Source organism: Sus scrofa, chromosome 14 (assembly GCF_000003025.6).
Source record: "Sus scrofa isolate TJ Tabasco breed Duroc chromosome 14, Sscrofa11.1, whole genome shotgun sequence".
Classification (NCBI taxonomy): domain Eukaryota; kingdom Metazoa; phylum Chordata; class Mammalia; order Artiodactyla; family Suidae; genus Sus; species Sus scrofa.
The window spans coordinates 138,812,186-138,826,179 of record NC_010456.5 but is presented as its reverse complement, the minus strand read 5'-3'; the positions used below and the strand labels follow the sequence as shown (position 1 = coordinate 138,826,179).

General features: G+C 53.7%; 1 protein-coding gene and 1 long non-coding RNA gene across 16 annotated transcripts in view; one reads left to right on the top strand and one right to left on the bottom strand.

Annotated features, from left to right (window-relative positions):
- EBF3 (early B-cell factor 3) overlaps window positions 1-6,334 on the top strand; it is a 115,659-nt gene extending 109,325 nt beyond the window's left edge. For 2 of the 15 annotated variants that reach the window (XM_003359401.4, XM_013983898.2), the window contains exons 14-16: window positions 713-901; window positions 1,402-1,491; window positions 3,649-6,334. In XM_003359401.4, coding sequence (XP_003359449.1) covers window positions 713-901; window positions 1,402-1,491; window positions 3,649-3,680 — 311 coding nt within the window. In that variant the 3' untranslated portion in view covers window positions 3,681-6,334. The other 13 variants (XM_001928716.6, XM_003359402.4, XM_013983894.2 and 10 more) reach the window with 11 other exon arrangements.
- LOC106506157 lies at window positions 4,840-13,455 on the bottom strand. The gene is made up of 2 exons (XR_001301293.2): window positions 13,406-13,455; window positions 4,840-7,168 (listed from the first exon to the last, which is right to left on the bottom strand). It is a non-coding gene; the product is annotated as an uncharacterized LOC106506157 (long non-coding RNA).

Here is a 13,994-nt window from a genome sequence, read left to right as displayed (position 1 = left end):
ACTGTGGCTTTGCCTTCCTGGAAAGGCTGGGATACGCTATAGGATAGCTGCGACCTAGGGAGCCGAGGGGACCCTTCCCGGGTGCGTGTCCCCGGATGGGGGCTGGTTTCTGAGTTGGGGAGGGGTATGTGGGGAAAGGCGCCCGTTGCCCACCCCCGCCTCGCTGCATAGGCAGTGATCTCGGCACACGCCTCCCCTGGCTTCCGCTCACCCTCGTCCCAAGGAGGGAGGGGGGCTCCCGCTCCCTGCTCCCCCCGCCGACGGAGATAGCCTCCGTCGAGATGAAGACCCCAAAACAGCCTTTCCTGGGGAGTCCTGGCCACAAACAAGCTCTCCTTGTCAGCCCTGGCATTTGAAGGTCTGCAGGGGCCGAAAGTTCAGGTAGTGGGGGGGCGGGGGAGGGGGCAGCCCAGGAAGCCGAGCTGTGGATAATTGCTTCTAAAGAGAAACGTGAGAGCAGCTGAGCTGACGTTCGATCGAAGCGCGCGTGCGGGCCGCTGTCGAGGCCGCGGAGACGGGACGGGGCTCGGCGAGGATGCTCGAGCAGGGCTGGCGTGATAAGGTTATCTGAGCTGGCGAGAGGCGCTGGGGCTGGAGGAAGGCATACGGTCAATTAAAAATGTTTACTATATGATGGAGATTTGCGGGGAGCCCCCCCCAAGTGTCTCTCCCTGATAATAACGTTATTTTTGGCCGGGGGGGGTTTTAACAGTCGGCTACAGTCGCAATACAAGCAGCGTGTCCCCGCGAGGCTACGTCCCCAGCAGCACTCCCCAGCAGTCCAATTACAACACAGTCAGCACTAGCATGAATGGATATGGAAGTGGCGCCATGGCCAATCTAGGGGTCCCGGGCTCGCCTGGATTTCTTAATGGCTCCTCCGCTAACTCTCCCTACGGCAGTAAGTGTCTGTTTTTGTCACACGTCATCACCCAGATTCATGATCGCTGCAGAGTCACATGTGTGCGTTGCTTGGATGTTCTGTGGTGTGAGCTACTGGCTAAAAGGAAGGGTGGCTCTGGAGGCTGGGCGTCCACGGACCACAGTAACTTGGCCCCAACCGGCTTGGGCCCCACGCGGTCCCATTGGAAACCCAAACGAAATCGGCACCAAACGGGGCCGCCCGATTGGAAACGAAAGTCCGACAGAGAGTCGCCCGTTATCCAGAGCGCGGCCAAGCCAGAAACCTCTCGTGCTTGCTGTGCTGGCCGAGGTCCCAGGCGGGCCCTGGGGCTCTCTGTCGTGTGGCCGTGCCCGGCGTCGCGCGTCCTGACCATGTTTGCTTTGTTGCAGTAGTGCCGTCCAGCCCCACCATGGCAGCCTCTTCGGTCACCCTCCCTTCAAACTGTAGCAGTACACACGGCATTTTCTCATTCTCACCTGCCAATGTCATCTCTGCAGTGAAACAAAAGAGCGCCTTCGCGCCCGTGGTCCGGCCCCAAGCCTCCCCTCCTCCTTCCTGCACCAGCGCCAATGGGAACGGACTGCAAGGTGAGGGTGCGCCGGCCTGAGGCCGCGGCCGAGGAGCGCCCCGAGGTCCCCGGGGCAGGCAGGCCGGGCTGGGTGAGGGCCTCTCCCTGGGGGGCGGGAGCGCCGCCCCTCCCGCAGGCAGCCCCGGCTCCAGGCCGGGCAGCCCCGGCCGTTGCATGCTCTGCTCTGTCCGCCAGGATGCCACACGGCCCCCACTCGCGCCCTCTGGGTTGACGGAAGCCGTGTCCTCCTCCTCCCAGCACCACCTCAGTGTCCTCGTGGGAAAGCAGCCCACACCACGGGGGAGAAACGGGACGTGGTGAAGGCAGCAGGGGCCCGAGTTCCGTCCCGTTCAGCCAACAGCGAGGGCAGGGGCCAGCCTGGAGCTCCGGGGCCCGCAGCCTCCGTGTCACGAGGCCGCGGAACAGCCCAGGCCTGGGTGGTGGGTCACGGTGCCACCCGCAGAGCCCAGCTCCGCATCTCGGCCCGCCCTGCCCGCGCTCACCCCGGTCTCACAGACCGCGGGGCCCACGAGGCCGGGTTGCCCTTGGCAGGGCGCGCACCCCGCCCGGGGCCGTGCATGCACCAGCTGGACGGAAGCTGGTCTTCGTAGGCCAGCTCTGTCAGAGACCGAGGGAGAAGGTCCCGCCCGAGGGCAGCGGGAGGCCCCGCCTGACACAGCTGCCCACAGACAACGGCCCCGCGGAGCGGGCACCCGCGTCCACCCAGTGCTGGGCCCTCTGGGCAGTGGCCCGGGGGGGCAAGTGGCAGGCGGGGCCGCGTGAGGGCCCCTGGGCCTCGTGGGGTTGCACGTGGCTCTCGGTGACGGAGGCCGCAGGCACTGAAATTAAGTGGCCGTCGTCTGGCCTCTTGCAGACACCACGTTTGGTATATGCTCTTCCCGGTGAAAAGCAAATCCAGTTACTCCTTTAAAAAAATGAATCCATTCAACCAGTATTTACTGAGCGCCTACTATGTGCCAGGCTCTCTGCTGGGTGCTGAGGACGCTACCGTGGAGAAGACAAACTGGCCCTTTTGTGAAGTCGGTGGCATATTTCACTTTGATGAACTAATGCTCAAAAAAGGAACTGGAAAGGTATCAGTGATTTGCAATAATTGTCTGCACAACACCTGTTAGCCCATGAGAGGGACGCCCAGCCCCGAGGGGCCGCCGACTGGCCTGGGAGCCGGCAGCGGTCACCAGACCACAGTTGCTTCAGCGGCAGGGGGCCAGGTGCCACGGCCCTGCCCGCCGTCCGTCCGTCCATCCGTCCGTCCACGCGGTGCCGAGGCCCGTTGCGAGTCGGCGCCGTGTGTACACAACAGGTCTCCCAAACCATAACGTTGTAACGGTGAGTCGGAGGTAAATTAATATTGTTGCAATTAATGACCTGAGAAATTGAAGCTCCCGTCACGACATGAACAGACGTATTAATGCTCATACATAAATTAATGAGCTCCACCACTCTGACCAAAGTTAAACAACACGAAAGTTAAGAGATTTTAAATTGCATTTGCACCAGGAGTTCACTGGGAAGCTCTGCCGCCCTTGGCATTTGAGTGCAAGTTTCCTGCTTGCTTCCGAGAAGGGACACGCTCCCTAAGGTGGAGCTGTGGCTCGTGTCTCTGCGGGGCCCTGGGCCCTGAGCTTGCAAACCAGGTGGGCTGTGAGTGGCTTTGACCTTGGCGAGCCCGCGACTCACCATTACGATACAGAGCGAATGGCAGGAGGGCCAGGGCCAGGGCTGAGAGCAGAGGGGAAACCAGGCATGTCCAGTTTGACCGAGGGGGCCCGAGCGGTGCCCGGGTGCCCCTGGCCCGAGAGCCGGCCTTGGCTGGTGTCACGGAAGTGACCGGGTTGGTTCACGTCTGTCGACGGAGGTGGCCTCTAGGGAGTCTGGGCCTCCGCCTGCTCTGAGCCAGCCACCGAGAGGTGCGGGCAGTGGCCCCTGCGCACACAAAAGGCCAGCAGCCTTTCCCTCGGCCCCGTGAGGCCTCTGAGGAGGGCCGCCGTAGGAGAGGACTCGGGGGGCTGTCCCCACAGGCACCCCCGTCCCATGCAGTAGGTGCCCTTGACCGAGCCCACGGCTGGTCAGCGGAGAACACTGTTGACCGAAGCCCAGGGAGGCCGGCCCGCCGCGGTGAGAGGCACCCCTGACCTGCCCCCCTCTCTTTCAGCTATGTCTGGGCTGGTAGTCCCGCCAATGTGAGGTTACCTTCCGCCACGCCCAGCATATCCCAGGATGGACTTCAGGGGACACGTTAGTGCGTGCGACTGCTGATGGAGACAGTACCTTCAGCAGCACATCAGCAGCGGCTGAAAGGCTACCAGAGACTTTGTTTAAAGATTTTATTTAAACTAGTAAGAATCGACATGCAAACAACCTACTTCTTCACGAACAATTCCATTTTATTGAGCGAACTTTTCACATTTCCCAGTCCTGAAGATTAAGGAAAACAAAGCGACGCCTATTTTGTATAAAGTTTCCGACTCCGTCTTGGCTCTGTCTAGTACTTGCTATGTGTTGGGAGAAGCTCTGTGAATGCACCGTTTTGATTATCATGAAACACTGACGAAAAATGCCTCCAAACATTTTTCTGTACTCATGCTTAGAGTCACAATGGTTGTGTATCTCTCTATAATGTGAAATATTTTTCTGTGGTGAGAAAAGGGGGGCCAAGGAGGTCTGAGCCATCAAACTGGGAGAAAGGGAGACTGTGTGATGAGGAGAACGGGGTGGCAGGGAGGGGGGAGGGTTTCCCATCGCTTAACTTCATCTTAATGAAATGAAACTTTGTAACTTATTGTAGTTAGAAATTGTAACTTTGATATTGAATTCTCTTGCCTTCAACAAGCACACTGACAGAGAAAAAAAATGCTACTGTCTGTTGGTGAAACTATTCTCCCACTGCTAGAGCTTCCTGTTAAGCAAGTGTGATCTGCGACTTTTTTTTCAACTTTTGCTAGCACTGTATACTATTGCATTCTTAGGCTACTGTGAGGTCCATGTTTCTTGTACCAGAAATTGTCCTTTTGACTTCTAGATCCTTCTTCCCCGATGTGTTTTGTATGTGGTTATAAAATTGTAGACTTTTGTGATTTTGCCAAAGTTGTAGCTAACTATTTATACACTTGTCTTGAATTTTTTTCAGATCCACTTCAATATTTAGAGAAAAACAAGTTTTATTCCTTATGCATCTTGTAAGGAATAAAATGGTCTCCATTCAACACTTCCTTTTCCATGAACACTTGCTGTTGCGAAGGGACTTTATTTTGTAACATATCAATTATAAATATTGTATTTATCTTTGAAATTTTGTACATTGCTTTTCCTGCCATTTTTTGTTCCTGGTTTTTTTTATCTTTTCTTTTTTTTTTTTTTCTTGTCTGTATCGGTTTTTCGATCATGGCCTGGTGTTGCGATGCTGGGACAAGAGCATTAAGCCAAGAACTGTCTGTTTGATCTGTTTCGTTCGCTGAACCAGCGTCCCTGCATTTCCTTTGTCCTTCCCAAATTTGTCTTTGTTTAGACTTCCCGTCCTTTTTTTTTTTTTATTTTGAGGAAAAGTCAAATTCATTGTTTATTTTTATATTATTTTTAAGTTATCTGAACAAATACTTTTGAAGAAAAAAAAAAAAGTTCGTTGTATAGTCAAAACATAACGGTGCCCCCCCCCGGCTGTGACAAATCCTAGTAGAATCCGTGCATGTGAAACGGCCACGAAGAGGCGACACCGTTTGGGGCTGTGTCCTTATTTTATTCGTTTTATTTTTATTTTTATTTTTTTTTTTTGTAGAATGTAAAAAGTCATTTTAGCTGCCACTCATGACTTTGCCACATAGCTGAACTGTGTTTACTGGAAGAATTCAGAGGCCTAAAGTTTAAAATAAAATTTACTTCTGATGTTTTAATTAAAATGTTTGCCACATGAACTTCTCTGATGCCTTAAAAGTGGACTTCTTTAAGGAACCTTTGTGCTATTTTATCACAGGCTTATACCACAATTGTTAATCAATATTTCATTTGGAGAGTTATGGTGTAAACACACACACACACACACACACACACACAAAAGCACAAGCCCGGTGATCCACAAGTCCTCCCTCCTGGGCCTGGTTCTGCTGCATCCTGCCTTCTCCCAGGCCCAGCTCAGAGGCAGAGAGGTTTCTGGGGACCCGCCTCGGCCCCTCATTGAAAATTCCTTTTTAACTTTTGCTGTGATCAACCCCACAGCACACTGCCTGTCCCTTTTCAACGGGAAGGACCTCCTTCAGACGCTCGACCTATTCGTGCCAAACCCACGGTGAGACCAAGCGGGTCGGCTGTGTTCCCTTCCCTTGGCAGACACGGCACAGCCAGCATCTGGCAGACTGCAGCAGAAATCAGATCTCCAACAAAAAGGAGGGACTTTTTCAAACTTTCTTGACAAAACCCCCAGTAAAACAACACAGGACTTAAGAGAGGGTCCATGTGAGGACGAAATCAAAGGATCCGAACGTCCCCCGGGGTGGGCGGGTCACACTCTGGCCCCGTGACGAGCCTGAGAAGTCACTTTGGAACTAAATTGCCTCCGTTTAATTTTGTCTGAGGAAGGGTCTGACCCCAGAAAGCGAGCTCCCGTGTCCACGTTAGGGACGTTTGCAAGTCTTTCCGCCCCTGCACTTGGTTTGTGTTTTAGGTGAATTAGTCGCCCTCATGGCTTCATTGTCTCAAAACCGAGAGCGCCACTAAATGGTAGATTTTACTGTTAAAGACCCTACAATAAGATTGTTTTATCTGTACATTTTTTCAGATATTTAACTGTATAAAAATGTTCATTTTACACAATATTTAATTAAAGTATTTCTTGTCTGTGAATTTCACTTCGGGTACCGTGATCTGTTGTGCTGATTTGCACTGGCCGGCTGGACACGCACCGGTCACGGGGGGCAGGGCGGGGTGGGGGCCGTCGGCGCACCCTGGACCCTGGCGCCCTCTCGGCCGAGGTGAAACCATTCGTGACAGAACCTTCTCCAAGGTTGCCCACCGCCCAAGCCTCATCCAACCTGCATGGAGGCGTTCTTGTTCCTTACGTGGCTCTGGTCCCCAGATGTACACTGCACGCCCGCGTGACCATCTGGTCGCGACTCTAGGTCAGACCCCGGGCCACAACAGCCCTGTGGCTCAGAGGCAACCTGCAGGTTCCCAGGGGGCTTGGCCACTGCTCCCCACCGCCACCCCTGCCCCTGGGCCTCTGCTTCGGAGCCCGAGGCTTGGCAGATTGACCACAAGGGCTCAGCTAGGCCAGACGTGCCTCTGTCCCTGACACCGTGCTCCACCGGGGCTCCGTGCAGCTTGGGAAGGCGACAGACGGACGGACGGACAGGCAGGCAGACCCCAGTTCCTCGTGCTGGCGAGCTCTGAGCTGAGGGACCCATCACCAGCTCCAGGTCCGCTGCGTGGCATGACACAGCCCCCACGGCCCCGGGCCGCACGCGGGTGTAGCCAAAGGCGCGGGCTCTAACGGGATGGGCCGTCAGCAGTGGGTTCTGGTTCACACAGCCGCGTTCGGCTCCCCGGTGTTCCCTTGCATTCCAGACTTTTCCTTTTCTCCTCGATGAAAGGCTGGTTTTGCATGTTTTGGCTTGCAGCTCCTAACACATCCATGTACGTGTGATCCAAATTAGAGCTCACAAGTGTCGTCTTAATTACTTGTTCTGCTGAGCAAAACAGGAAACAATTATTCAACACATAAAGAAACTTGTGAATACCTTTTTCTTCAGTCAACGACAGTCGGGTTCCTTTGACTGCATTCTCGTTTCAGCCTTAAAGAGACAGCAAGAAAGAGGCTCACGGGGTCCGAGGCTGCAGCCCGGCCCCTCCCCGCCCCTCCCCTCCGCTCCTGCCCCCCGTGCTGGGGGCCAACCTCATCTCCTCCCCTTCTCCGAGCCGTGCCAGCAATGCCCGCTCAGGGCTGGGGTGGGCGCGGGCTTGCTGGGGCTCTGCGACCCAGGGGGCGGGGGGCGGGGGTGGCAATAATTTCATGTCTGTGTTTTGAACCCAAAGCGAGAACTGCATTCTCTCCAAATGTACGCCAATTATTGTCAGGCCGCGTCTATAGTCTTTCAAGCTTTTAAAGATTATTCAAAGCACTTGAAATGGGCTTCAATCTAATGCCTCATTTCATTGCATTAAACAGCCTAGTTAATAAAGAATCGATATATTCAAAGGGCAAGGTTATCTTTTGTCTATAAGGGGTGGTGTCATTCTGAACCTTTTATAGTTCAAATGCTGAAAAAGACCTCATGAAATCCATACTCATCAAGTGTGTCAACAGGAGCAATAAAGAGGCCCCTGAAAGGGAGGAAAGTGCCCTCCTTTAAAACAACTCCAGCCTTATCTCCTTGCTCGGCACCCGGGGAAGTCCTCGGAAAATGTCAATTTCTCATCAAGACAAGGGGCTGCCACGATCACTTTTTCCAGGGCGCCCACACAATTAGGAGGAGGCCGAGGCCGGGCCGCCGCAGCCGTTTGCGGCCCCCCGTCCCCACGAGCGGCGAGCCCCCCGCCCCCCGGCAGATAATAAGCGTTGTTGATAACTCAAGTGTCAATATGCCGAAGAGCGAGTCCTGAATGTGAGTCCTTGTGCTTTGAGCCCGGCCGGCCGATCCCAGGCCCGATAACGGCGCAGCTGCCAACGGACACCCCGGGTTGGGCCTCCCAATTAATGCGATGAATAAACCACACAAAAGAGTCGGGCCGCTCCATCCTCCGTGAGACAATCCCCCGCTTTACCCTTCAAGGGTTCCTTTTATGCTGGAATAAGGTTGCTTTTAATGAAATTTAAACTCATCAGAGGAAATCAAAACCCTCCAATCAGATTACAAATTGATTTTTTGGTCATTTGTCATTCCCAGCATAGGGCCTCGGTTTCACGGGGAGCGGGCCGCCGTCTGGGGCCCGGGAGCCCGCACGCACCGTGCTCCCAGCCCCTGGGCCGGGGACAGACGGGCGGGCCTCCCGCCCCCGTGCGGACTCAGACGCCCTCATCTCCCCACCGCCCAGGACCCACAACGGCAGCAGGTGCCCGACGGCCCTGAGTCCAGCTGAGGCTTAACCCGGGGCCGCCTGTTGCCCTTGGGTCCTGACCTACTGATGGCAGCCAACAGAGGTACGTTCTCTTGGGACGGCAGGACGTCTGGGTTTGGGTCCGCCACGTCCTGAGTCTGCTCTGTGCCACCCCACACGGAGCACATGGACCATCCAGGTCCTACGGCCCAAGAGCTCACGATGCGATCGAGAGAAAACGTGGCCGCTGCTACCTGGCCCTCCAGACTGGGCCAAAGCCTCACTCTTGTCAGGGCCTGCCCTGCCTCCCAGCAGGGTTGGGGGACCGGCCCTGTGCTCCCACACACACAGCCCCTAGCCGCTGCCCCCCCAGGGGTTCGGCTGTGCCCCGGAAGGACTTTGAGCTGTTTGAGGACAAGACGAGGCCTTCCCACCCCTACATGGAGGGCGCTGAGTCCAGGCTGCAGGGAGTCCGGATGGGTCTGGGAGCCCACTTCACGCCCCTGGAAGGACGGGGCAGGGGATGGGATCGGGCAGGGTCTGTTTCACGAGAGGAGTCAGCACCACTTCTGATCCAGATTCCTCTGGAGCCCCCTCTGCAAAGGATCGCTCAGGGGCACAGACCACCCTATGCCTTTCCAAACAGCAGGTGAGCGTCATGTGTCACCCACACTCAGCACCTGGAGGGTCACTTGTCACACCACCTTGCTTGGCCATCCCGTGGGCTCTGGCTGGGTCTGGGCCCCCTTTCCCAGGTAAGGGAACCAGCCTGGGAAGGGCAGACAACCCGTAAGGTCACCAGGCTGGAAGAACCAGGGCCAGATGCCAAATAAAGTCTCCTGTCTCCAAACCCTCCACGCTTCCCATGGTGTGGGTTTCAGAGACCCTCAGGAACGAAAGGGAGAGGCCACCTGGACAGAGCAAGACCCCTGCCCGCCCCCAGATCAGGGAGGACACACGCCTGGGGACTGAGGGGCCTGACTCAGCCGGGCCACCTGGACAGGCTGTGAGAGGGAAACGGCTTGTCCCACCAGTGTCAGCTGGTGGCTCAGGGACACAACCGATACTTTAGGACACAACGATGTCTCAGACTCAGGAACCTGAAACCAAGGGCAGAGGCTCCTGTCCCCAGGGACTTTGCAGCATACCAGGAGGCCAGCAAAGAGCTGCTTCCCTAGAGCTTTATCCTGGTGTTCTCAATTCACTACTCGGTCTGCACGGCTGGGAAACGGGATGCCTGTGGGTACCAGGAGCTGCCTCCGTCCCACGTGGTAGATGCAGTGCAGACCGGGCAACAGGCTGAGGGTGGGAGCCATTCATACAGTGCAGGGACAGGAGGGATGGGAGGGGACGAGAGGGTATAGGAGAGAGATAACAGGGGACAGCAGGGGACAGGAGAGGGACAGGGGATGGGGGACAGGAAGGGAAGGGAGGAAGCCGGAGAGGGCAGGAAGGGGACCGCAAGAGAACAGAAGAGGACCGGAGGAGGACAAGGGGAGGCAGGGGGACAGGAGAGGGTCAGGAGGGGACTGGGCTGCAGGACCGAGCCCTGTGGCCAAACCCCAGCAGGGCTCAGTAAAAGCTTGTTACTACTGGCAAGATGACAACGGGGACAGGATAAGGATGAAGCCAGGGACGTGATCAACAATGAAGATTTGGCTGGCAGAGGCTGAATGAGCCACAACCAAGTCAGAGGCATGGGTCCAAACAGACAAAGTGTCGGCGGCAACACAGGGGTCCCACCTCGCTGCCCCCACAGCCACACCCAGCACCGTGCTGATGGTGGCCGTGGACCAGGGCTCACTCGCCCGATGGTGGGCTGTCACCCAAGAGCTAAGACCAGACCCCAGGCTCACGTTCCGACCCACAAGAGGCCGAGATCGTCATCGCCTCCTTCCATGACTGTGGGGCCAGCAGAACCCAGGCCGGCCGCGGGCGGCCATCGGGAGAGAGAGAGGGCCTGCAGCAGGGTCGATATTCTCAACACGCAGTGAGCTTCTGCAAACCAGTAAGACCAATGGACACTCTGGAGACAAACGGGCCAACTCAGGCAGCTCACAGGGAACAAGCTGAGAGAGCAGGACGCTTGGGGTATAAGTTCAACCTCACTTAGAACATGCACATTGAGGAGTTCCTGCTGTGGTGCAGCGGGTTAAGGACCCTGCATTTCTGCTGCTGTGGTGTAGGTCGCCGCTGTGGCTCAGATTCAGACCCCAGCCTGGGAATTTCCATATGCCCTGGGTGTAGCAAAAAAAAAAAAAAAAAAAAGCCTACAAATTAAAATAATGAGATGAAATTTTTTTTCATCTATTAAACTAGAAAATATTTTTCTTAAAAGCTAATACTGGAGTTCCCGTCGTGGCGCAGTGGTTAACGAATCCAACTGGGAACCATGAGGTTGTGGATTCGATCCCTGGCCTTGCTCAGTGGGTTGAGGATCCGGTGTTGCCGTGAGCTGTGGTGTAGGTTGCAGATGCGGCTCAGATCCCGCATTGCTGTGGCTCTGGCGTAGGCTGGTGGCTACAGCTCCGATTCGACCCCTAGCCTGGGAACCTCCATATGCCGGGGGCCCTAGAAAAGGCAAGGAAAAAAAAAAAAAAAAGCTAATACTCAATCCTAGAGGGAGAAGCGGGCATCTCAGATTTGTAGAAAGAAGAGTAAATGAGTAGAAACTTCTGGAATCACTCTGACGTATCAAGAGACTTCGCAGTGTTCACATCTGTTGACCAGTAATTCTACTTCTTGGACTCGATCTTAAGGAAACTACCAGAGATCAGGTCAGACGTGAAGTACAAGACTGCTCACCCCTTACAGATGTGATAAATTCATTTCATTTGAGTAATAAAAAAAAAAAAAAGACTGCTCACCTCAGTGACACTTATTTGTTAAAAACTGGAAAGAACCAGAAGTCTAAAAATAGGGACTGTTAATTGAATTATGCTACAGCCATAGAATAGAATAGTACACATTCTATCAGATAGCCATTAAGATGAGGCTTCTGAAGGGTGTTTAATGAAATGGGAAATACTAATGACATAAAATTAAGTGAAGCAAGCATATGTGTGTACACACACACACATATATACATACACAACATCATTCAAATTTGTAAACTTTTATGTATAGAGAAGATTTGGGAAAAATACTAGTCAGAATTAGAGCAGAATCAGTAGCAGGCAGATTTGGGAGGGGAAAGCTTATATGCCTATTTTCCAAGTTTTCTGCAAAAGAGACGTGCAGGGTCCTGCAGCAAATGTGCTGCCCAGGCTCCCAGGGGGACGAGGCCCCATGTTGCTGACTCGCCCCCTGCCTTTTGCTGCAGCAGAGGAACCAGGGGCACCCATTTTGGGGCCAAGCAGGCCGTCCCCAAACCCTGAGGCCAGACACACTGGGGGCGCTGGCCCTGCAAGGCTGCATGGAGGCAGACCACAGGCCAGGAAGCGGGTCCATCCTCAGAGTGTGCGGGACGGGCAGAGGACCCAGGGCCACAGGGTCCACAGGAGACAGGGCTGACGAGAGGTCCTACAAAGCCACCCGGGCTCCCTGCCCCTGTTTTCCCAGCATCCCCTGGGGTCTGATACTCACTTTACTTTTACCTGAACTTTCTTCAAGGGATTTCTGCTGCTTGCGACCAAACAATTAGTGACCAGAGTAGGAGAAAATTATTTTAAAATGAATGCTAGGAGTTCCCGTTGTGGAGCAGCAGAAACGAATCTGACGAGGAACCATGAGGCTGTAGCTCCCATTCGACCCCTAGCCTGGGAACCTCCATATGACGCGGCTGTGGCCCTAAAAAGACAAAAAGACAAAAAAGCGAAAAAAGAATGCTATTAAAAAAAATCCAGGAGTTCCCGTCGTGGCGCAGTGGTTAATGAATCTGACTAGGTACCATGAGGTTGCAGGTTCGATCCCTGGCCTTGCTCAGTGGGGTAAGGATCCGGCGTTGCCATGAGCTGTGGTGTAGGTCGCAGACGCGGCTCGGATCCTGCGTTGCTGTGACTCTGGCGTAGGCCTGCGACTACAGCTCTGATTCGACAACCCCTAGCCGGGGAACCTCCATATGCCGCGGGAGCGGCCCAAAGAAATAGCAAAAAGACAAAAAAAAAAAAAAAAAAAAAAAAAATCCAAAAGAATTTACAAAAGATTACATTTGATAAGTGAAATTCAGCAAGACTGATGAATACAAGGTCAATATACAACTGTATTTCTATAGCAATAATAATTCATTGATGGAATCTACAACATTGTAAAAATATCAAAAGCTAGAAAGAAAACTACTCAAGTTACGCAAGATGTCTGCACACGAAACCATAAAATTTTTGAAAATCTTAATAAATGGATGCAAGGTACCATATGCATAGATTGGAAAGCAGCATACTGAAAAGATGCCAATTCTCCCTAAAATGATCTATAGATTCAGTGTAATCTCAGGCCCACTTGGGTTGGGGCTTCACATATGAACCGGGCTGAGGGGTACAAATATTCAATCTGTAACACTATGCAAACAAGATTTCTTATGCGACCGTTGTAACTAAAACAGTTGGATATGAAGCAAGAACAGACAAATACCCTAAAGGAACAGAAGGTCCAGAAGCAGACCGACCCCACCAACGTGGCGGTCTGATCTGTAACAAAAGTGATACTGCAATGCAGGGGGGAGGGGTGGTCTTTTCAGTGAGTTGTGCTAAGCGTGGGGACATATGCATCGGGTACATGGAGTGACACCCCCTCACACATGTGAGACTGTGAACCAGGAAGGCTGGGGACCCTCAGATGTGATGGACCCCCCCCCCAGCTATGAGAGAGAGAGGAATATTTTCAGGGAAAAGGCAGTGTTAAAAATCAAAGCCAAGAGGAGTTTCCATCGTGGCTCGTTGGTAACAAACCCGACTAGGATCCATGAGGATGCAGGTTCCATCCCTGGCCTTGCTCAGTGGGTTAAGGACCTGGTATTTCCATGAGCTGTGGTGTAGGTTGCAGATGCAGCTCAGATCCCCTGTTGCGGTGGTGTAGGCCAGCAGCTGCAGCCCTAAAAAAGACAGAAGTAAATAAATAAAGCCAAGAAAATGCCCAGGTCCTCTATATGTACTGATATAGCAATAAGATGGAGTGATGAGAAACCATCTGTCTGGGTGGCCAGTGAGGGTTGAGACTTGCCACAGGCAGGGGAGTCTTTCAAGGTCAGAACAAAACCCAAACCCAATTCCATTCCGTCTAACTTCCTGGGTTTGCTCACCCCAGTCTACATCGATGCCACAGGCACAGACTTCACACTTCGCACGTGCACTAGGGAGCCGTGCTCTGAAGACATCAGCTCTCCAGAAGCCCTCAAGATGCTTCCAAAACAACCCATGGTTTTATCACCGAGAGGAATTAAAACAAGATCTAAATAAATGGAAAACACCCCATGTGCATATGGACTGGAAGACAGTATTGTTAAGATGACAATGCTCCCTAGTTGATCTACAGATTCCG